Source organism: Phalacrocorax carbo, chromosome 9 (genome assembly GCF_963921805.1).
Source record: "Phalacrocorax carbo chromosome 9, bPhaCar2.1, whole genome shotgun sequence".
NCBI lineage: Eukaryota > Metazoa > Chordata > Aves > Suliformes > Phalacrocoracidae > Phalacrocorax > Phalacrocorax carbo.
This window is the reverse complement of record NC_087521.1, coordinates 30,646,329-30,662,611: the sequence shown is the minus strand read 5'-3', so window position 1 is coordinate 30,662,611 and position 16,283 is coordinate 30,646,329. Positions and strand designations below refer to the sequence as shown.

General features: G+C 39.9%; 1 protein-coding gene across 1 annotated transcript in view; it reads left to right on the top strand.

Annotated features, from left to right (window-relative positions):
• The window catches only part of SYNE2 (spectrin repeat containing nuclear envelope protein 2), a 197,669-nt gene that overhangs the window by 36,929 nt on the left and 144,457 nt on the right, over positions 1–16,283 (top strand). The window contains exons 15-30 of the mRNA XM_064460954.1: positions 1,404–1,500; positions 1,644–1,831; positions 1,998–2,162; positions 3,441–3,614; positions 5,411–5,569; positions 5,840–6,013; positions 6,972–7,106; positions 7,254–7,409; positions 8,574–8,785; positions 9,072–9,147; positions 10,271–10,389; positions 10,983–11,106; positions 12,011–12,168; positions 12,624–12,771; positions 13,961–14,559; positions 15,392–15,571. Of these exons, the coding sequence (XP_064317024.1) occupies positions 1,404–1,500; positions 1,644–1,831; positions 1,998–2,162; positions 3,441–3,614; positions 5,411–5,569; positions 5,840–6,013; positions 6,972–7,106; positions 7,254–7,409; positions 8,574–8,785; positions 9,072–9,147; positions 10,271–10,389; positions 10,983–11,106; positions 12,011–12,168; positions 12,624–12,771; positions 13,961–14,559; positions 15,392–15,571 (2,864 nt within the window). The remainder of the gene's footprint in view (positions 1–1,403; positions 1,501–1,643; positions 1,832–1,997; positions 2,163–3,440; positions 3,615–5,410; positions 5,570–5,839; positions 6,014–6,971; positions 7,107–7,253; positions 7,410–8,573; positions 8,786–9,071; positions 9,148–10,270; positions 10,390–10,982; positions 11,107–12,010; positions 12,169–12,623; positions 12,772–13,960; positions 14,560–15,391; positions 15,572–16,283) is intronic.

Sequence of the window (16,283 nt, the reverse complement as noted above, 5' to 3'; positions counted from 1 at the left end):
ATTGGGAAGATTTCTTCCTAGACTATCTATAGGGCCAACAGTAACAGCCCTTCTCTAACTCGGACCTCTCTGGGGTAGTTCAGTAGTTGCTATCTTCAGAAACAACCATACGCACAGTGCTGGCTAATACCGCCTTTTGCTGTTGCCTCTTCCTTTTCCAGCTTCCTTACCTCCTTACGCTTCGCAGCGAATATGAAGTGTCTTGCCTTGTTATATTTTGTGCATAGCGCAGCTTCTGGGCCTAAGCTATTAAAATGGTGCTGTGTGTAAGCCTTTGTGAGGGAATGGATTACCCTACCGCAAATACTACCAAAGATGCATCAGGAATAGAGGCAGAGAGATGAAAATGCCGATGCATCAGTTTTGCCCCATCCCCAGTTAATGGGACTCCCTCTGAATTCCATCATAGTGGAGTTTCTAAAGAGTGAGTTAGAAGCTTTTCAGGCTGGCAAATTCTTAGTTAAATTAGTGGGAATTTCACCAGCATCAGAACTGTCGAAGGAGGCAACAAGAGCTTGTACAAAATACCAGTTTTCCTGAGCAGTATTAACTGTACGCTGTGGTAGATGGGAGTACACCGTTAATCTGTGCTGAGTTTCTTCATTCAGTTAGTTTCATAAATAATTATTATCATGTTATTTCTACACTTGTGGCTCATGTTCTTTCCCAAGCTGATAGAATATAGAGCTTTCCCAAGGAGTTTAACGCTTGTTTCTGGCTCTCCTTCTGGTCCCATGATGTGCAGCTCTGGCTGAGTGGTGGCATGGTGGCCCAGGTTTGTTATGGCCACAGGAGAGGCTGTTTTGTAGCCTGCTAGACAGGACATTTATAGGAGTGGAGAGCTCTGGGGCGAGATGCAGCTCAGACAGGGGAACTGGGGATCAACCCTCTCATTTCCTGTATGAATGTTCGAAGCACAAGTCTCTTCCTCTGCCCCCATTTCTTCCTGTCTCACCCTTTCTATCCCCATTTTGGATCTTACTTGATCTGTGGCAGGAACTAGGCATGTTGATATTTCTGTGCATGCAGGGAAGCCCACCTTTCACTTTCATCACTTTTTCGACTTACGTGACTAAGTTCTGCCTGACATGTTCTAGATGCCATTTCTCAATATTGCCCTAGGGCCTTAACTTTTCAAAATAAACACTCCTGACTCATGCAGGGTTGTGACTCAGGCAATGGTGTTCAACAGTTAACATTCCCATTTAAGTTACTCTCTGCAGGAGCAGAAAAAAGAACAGGTTTATTTCAGACTGAAGGGTGCAGATGAATTGCTGGATGGGCTTTGCTTAGTTTACATTTAACCTGCAGGTTATTGAAAAAAATGTATCCCAAGCTGCATTTCCTACCTAGTTTTATGTAGGTTAGTGTTACCCGTGCCAATTACTTTTCACTTTGGGCAGAATTTCGTTGAAGAAAAGAGACTTGAAATGCAACTAGAAACTGCTACTCACATCTGTGAAGATTTGAAAAACAAAAACCTAAGCAGTCCTGACTTAGGTAAGTTCATGCACAGAAACTGATATGAAGACCTCTATTTTGAACTGATGTGCTATCACCAGTTTTAATTCCCACTTACACTTTGTGTAAAATAACCTCTCTGTTTCCAAATGTGTAATAATATTCCCTATTTGATGTCCTAGCTGGAGATCCTCAAGAAATTAGCAAACTTTTTAAGACAGTGGAGTCAAAGATTTCTATGTGCAGAGACTATATTTCCAATGTAAATACCACCCTACAGAAAGTCCTGTCTTCCTGGAGTAATTATACAGAAAACATCCACTTACTAAAGACGTGGCTGGAAGAAAAACGAAACGAGCATCCAAAAGAGGTACATGGTTGGATTTCTCTTTGTAATGACAGACAGAGGTACTTGGAAGCCTCCTGGAAGGAAAGCATTATACATGACAGTGGTTTTTGTTACTTTTCTGTTCCTTATTTTGGAAATAAACTTTTAGCAGGGTTCTACTTTAAAATATTTCAATGCCTCTGTCTAGATCCCTGCTGAGATCCTGGCAAAGTGGAATTCAGTTCATGGTTCCTTAAATGAAGCTGGAAACCATCTCATTGAAGTCAGCAAAGAGCAAGTTGGATCAAATATTGCCAAAGAGCTGAAGAAACTCAACAGGAGATGGGCTAAGTTCATCAAGAGGGCACGCTTTGTAAGTTACCAGTTTCAAGTGACTCTTTGGAGTCTTCAAAATTGTATTTTCTAGACTTATCAGCTTGCTAATCAGAGGTTAATAAATGTCTCGGTCAGTTCAGTAGTGCCAGCTTTAAAGCAGGAGGAACAGAGAATACACAGAGGCATCCCATTCTTAAGTCTTGTGACTCAGTTCAATGCTCTTTATGACACGATGGAAAATGTTCAAATTTTTAGATGGAAATTTTAGAACCACTTATAAAAGGAAATCTTATTGCAGGATAAAGCTCTTTATTCAGTTCTAGAGATGGAAGTAATCAATTTGTTAAGAGCTTGTGACCCTTTGTTAAATTGTATAATCTCTGCCTGAGCTAGTAGAAAGTAATTATCGCTGCATAGAGATTTCTAAGGTTGTGCAACTTTGCACCAGCTCACTTGACAGGTGGTTAGGCTGCTGTAAATTCCTATACAACCTGTTTAATGTTACATATATTAAATTTCCTAGAATGCTTTCACAAGAATGACATTTTTCACTCTGCCTGGGAATACTAGAGCTCTTAATTTTCTAAGTTGAGCCTTTCCTTGACATTTATTAAAGGTACTGCTGTGACAATAAATGGTGGCAAAAAATTACGACATTTTTGTAGGCGATGAGCTTAATGAGAATGCAAGAAGATCAGAGGAAATATGTTCCCAAGAGTGAGGGAAATCTGGAGTTTTCTAGAAAAACCGATAGTAAGAGATGCTTCCAGGAAATATATTGAAAAAACAGAGATCAAGAGACCTCTTTTACATTTACAATGGCTTAGGGACTTCAGGAGTTATTTTTCTGGCATTGTGTTGGTTGTTATGGCTATAATATATGTTATATTTATTTTTATATATAAAAAGGCAAGGGCAAATGCTTGAGCTCTGGCCTGTGACTGCCAGTACCGTTAAACTGTTAGCACACTCCCTGGTCTTGATTTGACCAACCCCAGCTATTGTTCTCTGGGACAATTCCCTGGCATAGCTTGGGGGATGCTGCAGCCCATAGTAATGGGGTTGGTGGCTGCTTGTTTATAGGGGAGGGGGTGGGCCATATGGGCACAGGTTGTGCTGCCCACCTGCTCTCAGGGTGAACTGAGCCTCACATGGTTTATTTACCAGTATGTTTGACGTTTATTTCTCCTTCAGTTGCTGTGGGGTGCAAAAGCTGGAAAGTAACCAAAGTGGTGACTGGGTGTTGCAGGAGGTTAGTGGAGAAACCCATGAACCATGATGGGTACTAACGTCTTACCTTGCTCTTTGTTTATAGCTTGGTGAAGAGAGCACAGATGCTGCTGAAAAGACCAGGGAGCTTCCAGGGTACCTGGAGAAAATTGAAGAGCTCCTTGGAGGGGTGGACAGTTGGGCAGAGGAGATTGGATGCCTGCTTGGTGAGATGAGTCATGAGGGGCCTGTGCAACCTGAGGTGGAGGAACGTTTGCAGGTGAAAATGGAAATACACGGCTTAAAATACTTCTTCATCAGATTCTCGTCTTTCAGCACAGATTCGTGGCTAGGGTAAAATGAGCTGTCATCAGCGAAGCAGAAATTAATGTGGATTTTGTGCTGTAACACTGGTAAAAAATCAAGGCAATGCTAGTGTTTTGGTGTTATTCAGGATCGCTCCCAGATGAGCTATAAATGAATCTTCTAACATCAGTGTGTCCAGCTGACAGGCAGGTGCCAATGCAGTGCTGTTGGTGTCACCGATCAGCAGCTTGCTTCTTAAGTGATATTAATTACTCCCTGTCCAGCACAGCATTCATAGCAGACTAAAACCTTGCAAGGTGCTGAGCTGAGAATTTCCCCTGGTCATGCAGTGCTTTCTGTCACCTACCCTGCAGTGCAGGGAGGACGTCTGGGACAACTTGGCTGTACTCAAGGCTTACCTGTCAAAAACTGGAAGATTTTGACATTACCCAGCATGCTGGGTAATTTGAGCATCTCAGCTTATAGGCAGTTGCTCTAAACATCCACCATGAGCACTGATGAACTTCTTGTTATTTCCACTAGTCTCTATTGTGTCCCATGTCTCCCTGCTAGGGATTACCGTTTCCCCCCTAGCAGATGGCAGGTGGAAATATGTATATATAACTGTATAACTCAGCAGTTCCAGTACAAAGTCTGATGTATTTTCTTCACTTACCAGTGAAGGTGAAACTGAACAAAGGTGCCAAGCTTTGCACTGGAGAAGCCGAAGCATTGTCTTATGTTGCCTTTTGCTATTTCTGCAACAGGGCCAGTATAATCTAACGGTAGAAAGGTGACCAACAGAAGGAGGTTTCACTGGAGCTCTTCTATCTAAGGGCTAAAATTAAGCATAGATCTTCTTTGGTACATTAAATCCACCTACGATAACTGTGAACCAGAATTAGCGTTAGTTTACTTCTGGTTTGTGCCTTCTTGCACTGTGTTTAATTGACAGAATTAGGAGTGTGAGCCTACCAAAAGAATCTATTCATCTTTTTGTAATTGTGGGAGTATGCTTATAAAATAAGCCTCATTTTGCAGTGTGGCACTAGTTTGTTAAAAACAACGAAGTAACAAAAGACACCATGAAATATAGCCTTCAAAATGTGACTGGTGTTGTATCTCCATGTCTGTGAGCAGAAGAGATCAGGTCGGTTATTACCTGTGGTACAATAGGTCGAGATCTAGAATAAAGCACTGATTATCATGAGAAGAATGCTAATTGACAACTTCAAACAGGAAAACGTGCTGAATATTCATAGATCAAAACAGCTCTAATAACAACATTTCATGATAAATATTCAAATAGGGGACACTACTTCTGCATGCAAAATACCCAGCTGCTCCTTGCCTTTTAGTACTTAGTACCACAAGAAAATCTGAGCCTTGATATGTGCTTATTTCTGGATGACTTCATGATCAGACAATGCATATCCAAATGTGTGGTTTGTACATTTATTTGGAAAGCTGTTTGGATGGGAGAGTGTGTTTAAAAAACACTTCTAATTGGCTCTGAAGCAAAGACATGGGAGGTATCACACAGACAGAAAGACTGTTTCAGCAAACAGAATCCCCTGTGGATGGCAGCACATTTCTTTCTCTGTACACAGAGGTTTTGCAGCGCGGTACACTGACCGTAATTGGAATATAAGATTTTTACGTGACCATATATTGACCGTCCATGATCAATGCTGGCTTTTTTCATTCAGTTCCTTTAAACAAAAAGACATAAATACTGGAGAGGCTTCTTAATGCTTTTCGTTCAACCAGAGCTTGGCTGCAAGGGGAATCTCATGCCAAGAACAAGTTGTGGCAGCAGGAGAGGTATTGCAATCCCGGACGCAAAACGTTTCAAGTCAGTTGTCCCAACAACATTCTCACACTGCTGGGCTGCAGGCACGAATTAAAGAAGCCATAGACAAAATAGAGGTACTCCTTTTTTATTGTTATTGTACTTTATACGCACAGACATCTCTCAGTTTAGCATTATGTGATTAGGAAGACTCCTTGACTCCAGCAGTATAAAACATTTTCTATTGTACATGAAAGTCAGTCTCCCAGACTCTTGCCGGGGCAAAGACTGGAACGTTTCAAAGATCAGTATCTCAACTTGAAAAACTTGAGTGAAGTTATGAAGCAATAGCTTTATGTAACTACTGACACTCGGGCATACTCTGAAGAGAGTCTCTTTCTTCCAAGGCTGTCATGGGTGACATGAGCAACATCTTGTCCAAATCTGAGAAGAGACCCTCAGAGAAGGAGGCTTTGCTCAATTTTGAAGAATCCCAGAAAGAACTTGAGGCCTCCATTTCAAAGGCTGTGCAACTTGTCAGTCAAAAATTAAGTCCTGAAGAATGTATTTCAAGACATGAGGTGGGTTTGTTTTCTGAGCCAGCTGAATTTGAGTGTTTCTTAGTGCTATTTAGTTATCTAAAAGGCTAAGGTACCACAGTGAGAAAAATACCAGATTTTTTTTTTTGTAGCTATTGATGCTTTTCTCAGCTTTTTGTTTTAGCATATATTGGCGTGGCGGACAGCTTGAATGAAGAAATGTAAATCTGTATGGCAGTTTATTCAGCACCCTATCTTAAGATTTGTTAGTTAAGTATTTATTATTTACCTACTGAGAAGTAGCTGAGCTGACTAAGTTAGCTCCATCCCATCAGAACTCATCATGGTTTTTCTTTTACCTAATTAATAATTAAGATTCCCATGCCTGAATTCTTGGTCAGGTTTTTAAAGTGTGGTTATAAATACCGAATCACTACTTCTTCACCAGTTAGCCACTAGGAAAAAGGGGTCTGATCTCAAAATCTGCATCTTTTAAAGGAGTCCTTAGTAAGGTAGAAATGAAAGTGCCCAAAATCTGTGTTGCCTTGTCTTGCACAGCAAGTCCTGGGCGGCCATGTGCCAGGAGCAGGGCAGAGCCTCACTCCAGGCCATCTCGTAGGATCCCATCGCACTGATGCAGGCCTTTTGCCTGCTCGCTGACAGGCATGGGACGTGACCACATGTACTCCCTAGAAATGATGCAGACTTGAGGGACCTTAATCTATCTTCTTTGGTAGCAAATTTGCCCCTAAAAGAGTAGTTACAGGAACAACATCTGCTTTTCTCCAAAAAGCATACACTGATATTGTCTGCAACCTTTTTGCAGGTATGCAGGGGTGGAGAATGCCTTCATACGCACTCGTGCAAGGGCCATCACAGCCCCTACATGCAACGTATATATGCTTTATGCATGGTTTTTGTATGCTACTGATGTAATTTTCTTAGGTAAATAAGCTACATTCAGTTCTGTTTATTTTTCATTATCATACTTTTCTTGCAGGAAGCTTTTAACACTCTGGACAATAAAGTTCTTGAAAAATTTTTGAAAGCAGCTGAACAACTGAAAAATATTTCATCTGATCGTGAAAAGCTGATAGTGGAAGAAAAGAGTAAAGATGTTCGTAAAAGATGGGAGGTGAGATAATATAGGAAGGAGAACCCACAGCCTGTTCTCATTAGGCCTGGCATCTTTGAAAGCAGGTTTTTTGTCACCATATGTTCTGAGGTTTTTATTTGCTTTGTAATACCATCTCACAGGGATAATGTGTTTTCAATTTTACAGGCAGTTCATCAGGAAATTATATCTTATGTCCAGCTCATAGTAGAAAGGGAAAAAAAGAAGTTTAACGCAACTTTAAAAAAAATCAATAAACAATTAGGGAAAGAGAAGAAACTCCTAAGTATGGATAAAACCAAAGGGCTCATCAAGGAACATGAGGTACCTGCCACACTCTTTCTGCTCACCCGCCTCTTTTTGTGAATGCATTGTGTGTCCTTCTTGCTCCTTTATAGGTATGCTATTGCAGCCTGTGTTTGTGGAGCAGGGCCCTTGTGCTCGCTGTTACGTAAACACAGAACAAAGAGGCCACCCAAATTATTTCTTTACCTTTTTTGACTGCAGATATTGGCCTCCTCACAGCCTATTAGAATTATCTCCTTCTTACATGGTTGGTAGCTTTTTTCAATTTTTTTTTTCAAGTCAGCCTTGAAGTATTAAAACAAATGTAGCTGTTCAAAGTATAAAAATAAGAAATTATTGTGTGTTCTGTGACTCCCTTGATTTGTTACAGTTGCATAGATGGTGTTAGGTGCCTTCAGGTGAGAATATCCTCTCACAGTGCGGTAGCTGTACTTTACCTCTAGCTTAGACTAAGACATTCATGTTTCACTTGCCAGGTTGAGTCATGGTGAGCCTTAAATATTCCATGAGCAATGGGTTTTATACTTCATTGCCTTTGGTATTTTCCTTCATCCTCCTCTTTGAGATGCATTAATGTGACTGGTTTACCACTTCTGAGGGTAAGAATTTATCTCCTGATGAAACTCTGGTCTTCATTGAATTCACTGGAGTTTTAGTCTTTGCTTCTCATGGGCTCATCTTCAGCAAATATTACATATGCAAGAGTAAAGAGGAATAAGTGTTCTCAGGTGCATTCCCTTCCGCTCATATTTTTCTTAGACTTTTAGTATGTCTTGATTTCACCCTAGAAAGTGTAATTATTGATAGGGAATATTTTGAATAAATTTTCTAATTCTATTTTCTCTATAGTTGGGGAACATGTATTTCTGATGTCAGTGTGAAGAGGACTTGGGACCAAAATTAGCTAAAATGGTGGTAACAAAATGAATTTCAAAATCAAGCAAGAGTCAGTATAGTCTTGTGAATGCAGCTGGGGAATATGTTGCCAGAAATCCTAATTTCTTTCCTGTCTCTGTTTGAAAAAGAATCAAGGGAAAATAAATGTTTCTGCCCTGGTTTGACAGCTTATGCTTTAAGTGTGCTCATCCAAGAAGAAAATAGAAATAGAAAAAAAATGTGTGCAAATAATTGCATATCCTTATGTCTTAACATGAGTTTATTATATCGTTTTTATTTGTTTAGGCCTTTTTTTCACGCGAAGGCAGCCTGAAGGAACTTAATAACTCATTGGAATACCTTAAAATATTGGGAAGACTATCAGGGGAAACTGTCCCAGGCATACAGACACTGGCTGCAGACTGTGAACAAAAGCTAGAAAAGCTTCAACAAGTTGTGGCAGATACTTACATGGCTCTGCTGTCTCGTACTGGAAAAGGACAGTCATCTAAGAAAGAGTGGGTGGCTGGTGCATGGTGCATGTCATGTTGTAGATTCATAGAAATCAGATACATGGATAAATTTTGTTATAGTGCAAATGTACTAACAAGTACGTTACTATGTACATTACTATGGGCCACTGTACATTTAAACGTTTAATACTAAGTTTCATAAACTAGCATGAACAGTGTTTGATTACCCTTCATCACAGCTGCACTGTTCTTAATCATTAACCAAGATTTATTTTTCTTCCCTTTGTATTTCATATTTTGTTCTTAACCTGAAGTTTCTTTTAAACATTAGAGGCTCCATTGTTGCTTCTGAGAATGGAGAAAAGCCTGGTTCTTCTCAACAAATTGATATCCTTTCCGTACAGGAGGTAAGAAGTCCATACTTATTGTTAGAAAACAGTGCTCTGTCTAGGGGAGATCATTAGCAAAAGGGAAAACTGGTTATTTCTGTTACTATTCTTATTGTGGTAGGACCTCGGCCTCTGGTCAGACATCAAAAAGCCCCACTGAGCTTCAGAATGTAGACTAAATAAATATTAAAAAGTAACACGCAAGGAACAGCGCTAGGCATCATGAGGAGATGTGAGTCTCCCAACCTTGCATTATATTTTGCTAAAGAGCGGGTTTCAGCTGGAAGAGTCATTTGTGAAGCTGCGTTCAAGTGCAAATCCCCCATAGTATCCCAGTAATTTGAACAAGTTTCAGAGGACACAGGAAAAATAGTGAAGAGTTGGAGGCACTTGCTTTAGAAAAATAGAGGGAAAACCAGAACACATGTAACAACTTAGAAATAATTTCAGAGGGACAAGATACTGCAGTTCATCATTTGGATGCCACAGAAGATATATCATTTAGGATAAGCATTCATGCAAGTAAGGCTGCAGACAGCTCATCAGACAGCCTCCGGACTGGTGATTTATAGGAAGGGACCTGTTGCGTTTACGTAAAGTCTGAAGTTATGTATGAATTGGCTGTTATCAAGGGAGATCTCTTGTAAGGCTACTAATATTGGCCCTGATACAATGATGAAATCTGTTCTCTAATGGATAATCAAAGTATGAATTATTTAACTAACATCAGGCAGCCTCAAACTGAGGAGTAGAGTATATCCTGGAATCAAGAGCGAGAGGCATGTGAAGGCATCTGGTATAAGCAGCCAGGCAAAAGCTGCAGAAGACAGTGCCTTGTGGGTGCCCAAGGATGTCCATGGAGCTGCAGCAAAAATCTGCACAAGTGGATTGTGCTTGCCAAAGACCCGGTATCTGGGGAAGGAACGAATGACCTGGCTGCAAGTGTTAACAAATTTGCTGTTTTGATTCATGATTGAGTTTAAACACATCTTTTATTCACAAACAGTATCTCTCATCTCCTTTAGGGCATATGAAGCAATTGCTTCTTTCAGGTGTTCACAGATGTCTGTTAGTATTCACTATGCATTGACACAGCATGATGCAAAGTCATTGTTACCTTTTTTTTTTGATTTTTACTTAGACCTCAAGACCTGCTGCAGATATAGTTTTGGAACCAGATGTGAAACATCACAATGGAGAAAGCTATGCAAAGAAAATTGAGGAAGACAGTGGTTTGTCCATACCAGCTTTATTGGAGAGGTAATTTTTAAAGGATAAAACGCATGTAATGTTGAGATGATGCTATGCTAGACATTCACAAATTAATTGAATGTATTGAACACAGGGTGTACTTCTGCTATGCAGAACTCTGTTCTTGGTCTACTACAGTTTACTTAATATTGCTCAGTGATTGATAAGGAAGCGCTATGCTAGCTAAATGCTTCAAACATTAGGGTTTTGTAGGAAGAACACTTGGAGCTAGGCAACTTTTTTTCTGCTCTTTTCTTGGGCCAGAAAATCTGTATCTCTCTTACTAATAACTTCAAATATTGCAAAATAAAATAAATGTGTCAAGTTTTTAAAGAATTGATATTTTTGCCTTCATAAAACTGAATTTAAAGAATGCAGGCAGGCATTTGTACTTGAAAATCAGCCAGGTGAGCAATTTCTCTGTTCTTTTATATGTTGCTCATTTATGCCCATTCATTTTGGGATTTAGATAAAAATATGCATTTGCAATAGACTGTGCTTATTTTATACGGTAATCTATTGGTCAGCAAGTCCCAGCCCCTGCCATGTTCCATTAAATCAGAAGTCATATTCTGTCTGAAAATGATTGCATCTTTCTTTAGCTATAACACACAAAGAAGTAACCTGGAGGAACTTTTGCAAATCAGCAGAGATAAAGTCGCATCTGGCTTTACTGACGAAATAAAAGGCACTTCATGCCTTCAGAATAAGCTGCTTGAACTACAGGTAAGTATTCATCTTTTAAAAACACACTTGGTGCCTAAATAGCCATTTTGTCATGTAGGGCCCTTGCCTCTCCGTGCTATGTGTATTGCCAAGGGAAAAGGAGCATCCTTACAACCAGGTTTATTAGAACTAGAAGGGAAACCAAGGGTTTAGCATCAGCAGAACCACATTCCTACTCAGCAGTGGGGTTTTGCAAGTGTTGCCGAAAGAAGAAATTGGTGGCTCTCGGCTTGTGATCCGCAGAATTAAATAGGTCTAATGGAAAAAATAACTATGGAAAGGAGCTATTTTGTCAGCAGGAGTGGTAAGTGATGGCCATGGGCAGGGCCGGAGAAGTCGTCATTGCTGAACGACCTGAGGTCCCTTCCAACCTGTGATTCTGTGACCAAATGGCAGTGGTGTATGTGCGGAATGAAACTGTTCCAGGGCTTAACTTGATCAGGTTTGTGAGAACCTCAAGGGGATGATAAAAGGCACATAACTGACCATGATTTATTACTGCAATTTTTCAGGTCCTTGCTTGAAAGGAGTACAAAGGTTATCTAGCATCTCAGAACTTGGTTCAGTTCTACGTTTGTCTTCTGTTCTTTTGAACATAACTAAGTTGGGATATTTTCCATTCATTCTTGTAGTAAAAATGGCTGAATCATATTTATTAGAGCATTTTATAAAATGTAACTAAGGCATATATCTGACATGGAAATTTTCATCGTAAAAAGTTGGTGGAGATTTGCATGCAGCGAAAGATGGAGTCTTAAAGAAAAAGAAAGCAGTTGATATTCTTACTTCCAGGTGATGTTTTCACTTTTCTGCGGAGACTCTTGTGACTGTAATTTTATGAACTGTCCAGTCCATTCAGAAATATGGTATCATATAAATGCAATTAACGCTGTATATCTTTTAGGTGATAGAGAGTGAAACCAATTCTGGTTGGACACAATTGGAAAACATCTCATCTACCTTAGAAAATCTTGTGGATGAAGTGCAGCAGGCTGCTATCTCTGAGATGAGAACTAAAATACAAGGAGAATGGAAAGAGCTTCAGGATATTATAAGTACCAGGTATAAAATAACAGTTAATGATATTAGCTAAGGAATAGTCACCGAACTAATGTGTGTGTTCTGAAGGGAATGGTGTGTGTTACAGAAAATATCTGCATATTTTTAAGCTTTTTTTTAAATTGCATAAAATTACGCTTTTCTTAATTATACTTGGTTCATATATATGTTGCAGATAGTGTGAATCTCTCCAAGAAGCACAGAGCCAGATCTTTGTAACGTCACTGTGCAGTATTCCCAAGTTTACTGTTATTTCCTTCAACCTTTTGGTTAAATTCACTGGGATTCACACTGCTTTTCATATTAACCAGTGAAAAGACTCCTTTGACCTCAGGAGGAGGAAGATTAGATCTGTTAGACAGTCAATTACATTATCTTTGTAGCTTTTTGTGCTGTAAAATGTTGAGTGTCTGTTCTTGCTTGCTTTCCCAGTTCATGCTTTGTTACCTTTCTTGTAGAACAAACTCTTTAAGGACTGCTTTGGAAATTGTTTTGCCAATAGAAAATGAATCCATTCTTCTATGTGAATTAGATCAGCGGCTGAAGAAAAAGGACATCCAGCAGTTTAATCTGATGAATAGTGATCTTGCTTATAGGGAACTCAAGGTAAGGGAAAATACAGAGACCACACCCTAGCCAGAATAGTTTTTAATATGTCTGGAAACTACAGAACTTAATGGGATTTTCACTCAGAAGTTTGTGACTGCTCACAAGACTTCCCAAACCTTCTAACGACTAACAACATTTTACTCCCTTTGCTTTAATTGTCGTTGTTCCTGTAGAGCCAGCCAGGGACCCTCGATAGGCTCCTCTGTAAAAAACTGTCTTGAATGTTTCGTTTTAGGTTAGGACTTTTCCAGATTTACACTGCTCCTACCTGACTTTATGTAAATGACTCCGTGAAGTGATATAATGTGGTGTTAATTTGTGAGCTGAGCTAAGCTAAGCTGTTTTGTGTCACATCTGCTGAGGTATCTGAGCGTACCCCAGGATGGTTTTGGAAGCTCTGCATGTATGCAATGACTTCTTCACCTGCTGTCAGTATCTTATGCCTAGGCTCTGGTCTATTAGGCAGGGTGAATATTGATTTTTGTCTTGATATGCACTACAAACTGAACACACCGACTGCTGCGCGGAACTGAAAGTTTGCCTTTCTCTGCCCTTGGCTCTTGAGCTAAGTAGGGTTTAGTTCTCTCAAGCTGTAGGGCAAAGAGCATGTTCACTCTCTGTCTGAGATGACTTTTTGGCTGGAAGGGCCCTGCGTTTTTTCCCAGCTCTCTGCACATTTGGCGTTTCACAACACTGACACACTGCTGTTTGTCTCAGGGCTGTAACCAGATAGCATGCGGACTTCAAGAAGAGGTTTTTAAATGCATGTAAGTCTCCTCCAAAAGTATAGCATAAAGAACTTAAAAGATGACAGAGTAATAAACATCTATGTGCTCACCTGTGCTCTGAAAGATCTCCTGCTGTGAGAGCATGCTGGTCTTGGTTCCAGCACTCTCATCGTCTTTCTCTCCTTTTTGTTTGATTTCTGGAAAGACGCTTGGGCTTTATATAGCGCTGGCCAAATTCCCTGTGTGTGGAATACCATTTTATTTGTTTTTCCTTCTTTTCCTTTCCCTCCACCAAAGTCCAGAATAGGAAAAGAGAGGTTTTCTTTCTTAACCACCCTGTTTAGCATGCTTATTTTATTGCCAGCATAATTTGTTTTTTCAGTCACGTGTTCAGCTTGAATGCAGGATACAGATTTTCTTTCACTTGCTAACACTGTTGGTCGTTCTCTCAATTTCAGGAGCTACAGAGATCCATATTAAATCAGATTGAAGTGTGCAAACAATTGGAACACCTAGATAGTTCAGCAAGAGATGAATTTAATCCAATAGACCTGCAAGCTGCAAGTAAAATTATGATTTACTACCAAAACCAGCTTGAAGAAATGAGCCATAAAATGCAGATCCGTGAGTCAGTCCTTAAAGATCTGGGAGCCTTTATGGCCTCATTGAGGAAGATTCAGTCTTCCATCAAATGTCTCACAGATCCCTCAGGTCAACCTGAAATACAGGGAAAAGCATTGAGAGAGGCTGCACAAGAAGTTTCTCTTATGGCAGAAGAGGCTAAATGTTTGGATGAGCGCTTGAAAACAGTTGATATCTGTTTGGAAGATGCTGAATGTGGGAGAAAGACTTGCTGTGAAAACCTTGTCCTGACTTTATCTGAAGAGCTAAATGCGACTTACGATCCCTTGAGTGAACAGATGCTTGCAGAGGAGAGAGACTTATACAAGATTTTTTCCACAAAAAATAGTGAACTCCTTAAAAACATTCAGGGTCTGCGTGACAGAATTAACAAAATAGGCTTGAAGGACCCAACAATTCCAGCTATTCAACAAAGGTGAATTCTTTTTTAAAGCTCTTAATTTCATAATTTCAGTGAACTCAGAGGGCCTGTGGCCCCTTTGCAGTAAAGCCCTGCAACTTGAATGTGTCTTGAAGTATCTGTGGAGCGCTGAAAGAAGTTGTGAGCTTATGGTTTATTCTCTGCCTCACAGCCTAAATAACTTTTCTTTTAAACTTCTATGTATGTGTGTGTTTGAAGTGGCATTGATGAATTAAAAATAGGAGGAGGTTGATAGTTATGGTCATAGTTTTCATTAAGAAAACTGTCAAACAGCGAGGTGGGTCATCTTGCTGACCACTGACACGCGTGATATGAAACTCTGCAAAGCAGAAGCCTTGTGTTATTTTACCACACCCTGAGAAGGCCACTAATGTGATTTGCATGTCTCTGATACTGTTTCAGAGGAGCTCTCTGCAGCCTTGCAAAGGATGAATAAACAATCCACTACTGTTTATGCAGGTGGAAACAGGATTTTATCAGATGTGACTGTTTTTTACTGAAAGCCCATTCTATGGCATAGCTTCCTTTCTTAGATCATGTTTTAAGATATCTAGAATACACTTACCTTTCTCAGTATGTTCATAGAGACCCTGCTGGAGTTTAGGATTTTGGATTACTTTCTCAAAGGGCTTGGGTCAGCATAACTCATCTCAAGGACTGTGTCAAATTACACAATCTGAAGATCGAATTGGACTTTTTATGATGTCATTTAATGTAGTTGATATGTGCGGCTCAGGATGAATTTCTATGGAAATTAATAATTAAATTGGGGGAAAAAAATCAGAAGACTTTAATATAAGGCTGTATTTCATTTTTTCTAATAAAGGGTAAAATCATTAACGGAATTGGAAAAGGAATTGGATTGTGCTGCTGTTGAAATGAAACCTATGCGAGAAATTGCTAATAAGCTCCCACAGATCAAAGAGGAAAAAGCAGAGGAAGCAGATGAACAGTGCAGAGTTACAGAGAGGTTATGGGAGGATACAAAACTCTTGCTTGCTGAATGGTAAGGAGAAAAGTTACATTTTATAATAGTATTGTACAAGTAAGAAGTTTGCTTGTAAAATGAAAGAGCAGATAAGCACTAGACCATGCTTTAAAGTAAATTGAATACTGATACAGTAGCAACCATTACTATTATGATGCTGTAAACTATTGTAATGCCAAGAGTTGCACATAGAAGTTTGCTGTCAAAGCTCATTAATTTTTTTATTTTTAAGACATCACAGTCCCATCATTTAGCAGGTTTGCAGCAATGTGTTGGACTTAATTGGGTCCAGAAGAAAACCCTGCTGCTGCTGGGAATGATGTTTCTTCCAAATATGCTGTGAATTTTATGCCAGCACATTTGAAAAGACAAGTCAAACTGGAACAAATGGAAGAGGGCAGCTGGGAAAACAGTCTCTTATGCAGGGAAGAGACCAAACGAGCTTGGTTTGATAAGTCTGTGAGAGTGAGGACTGGGAAAGACTATGATTGATCACCCAGGGCATCTGTCCTTCTCTTACGGTTTTTAAAGATGCCTAGAGACTTTGCATGGACTGGCACAGTTCAGGTTAATCCTCATGGCTTGCACAGGTGTCAGTGGGAGTAATCTGTTTTCATATCCCACTGAAGGCTGGACTGAGGTGGTATTTCCCACTGTCCAACACCCAACCTCTTGTTATACCTGGTGCGCATTATATTTCAGGTTACTGGTGACTGAGCTCACCTTTCAG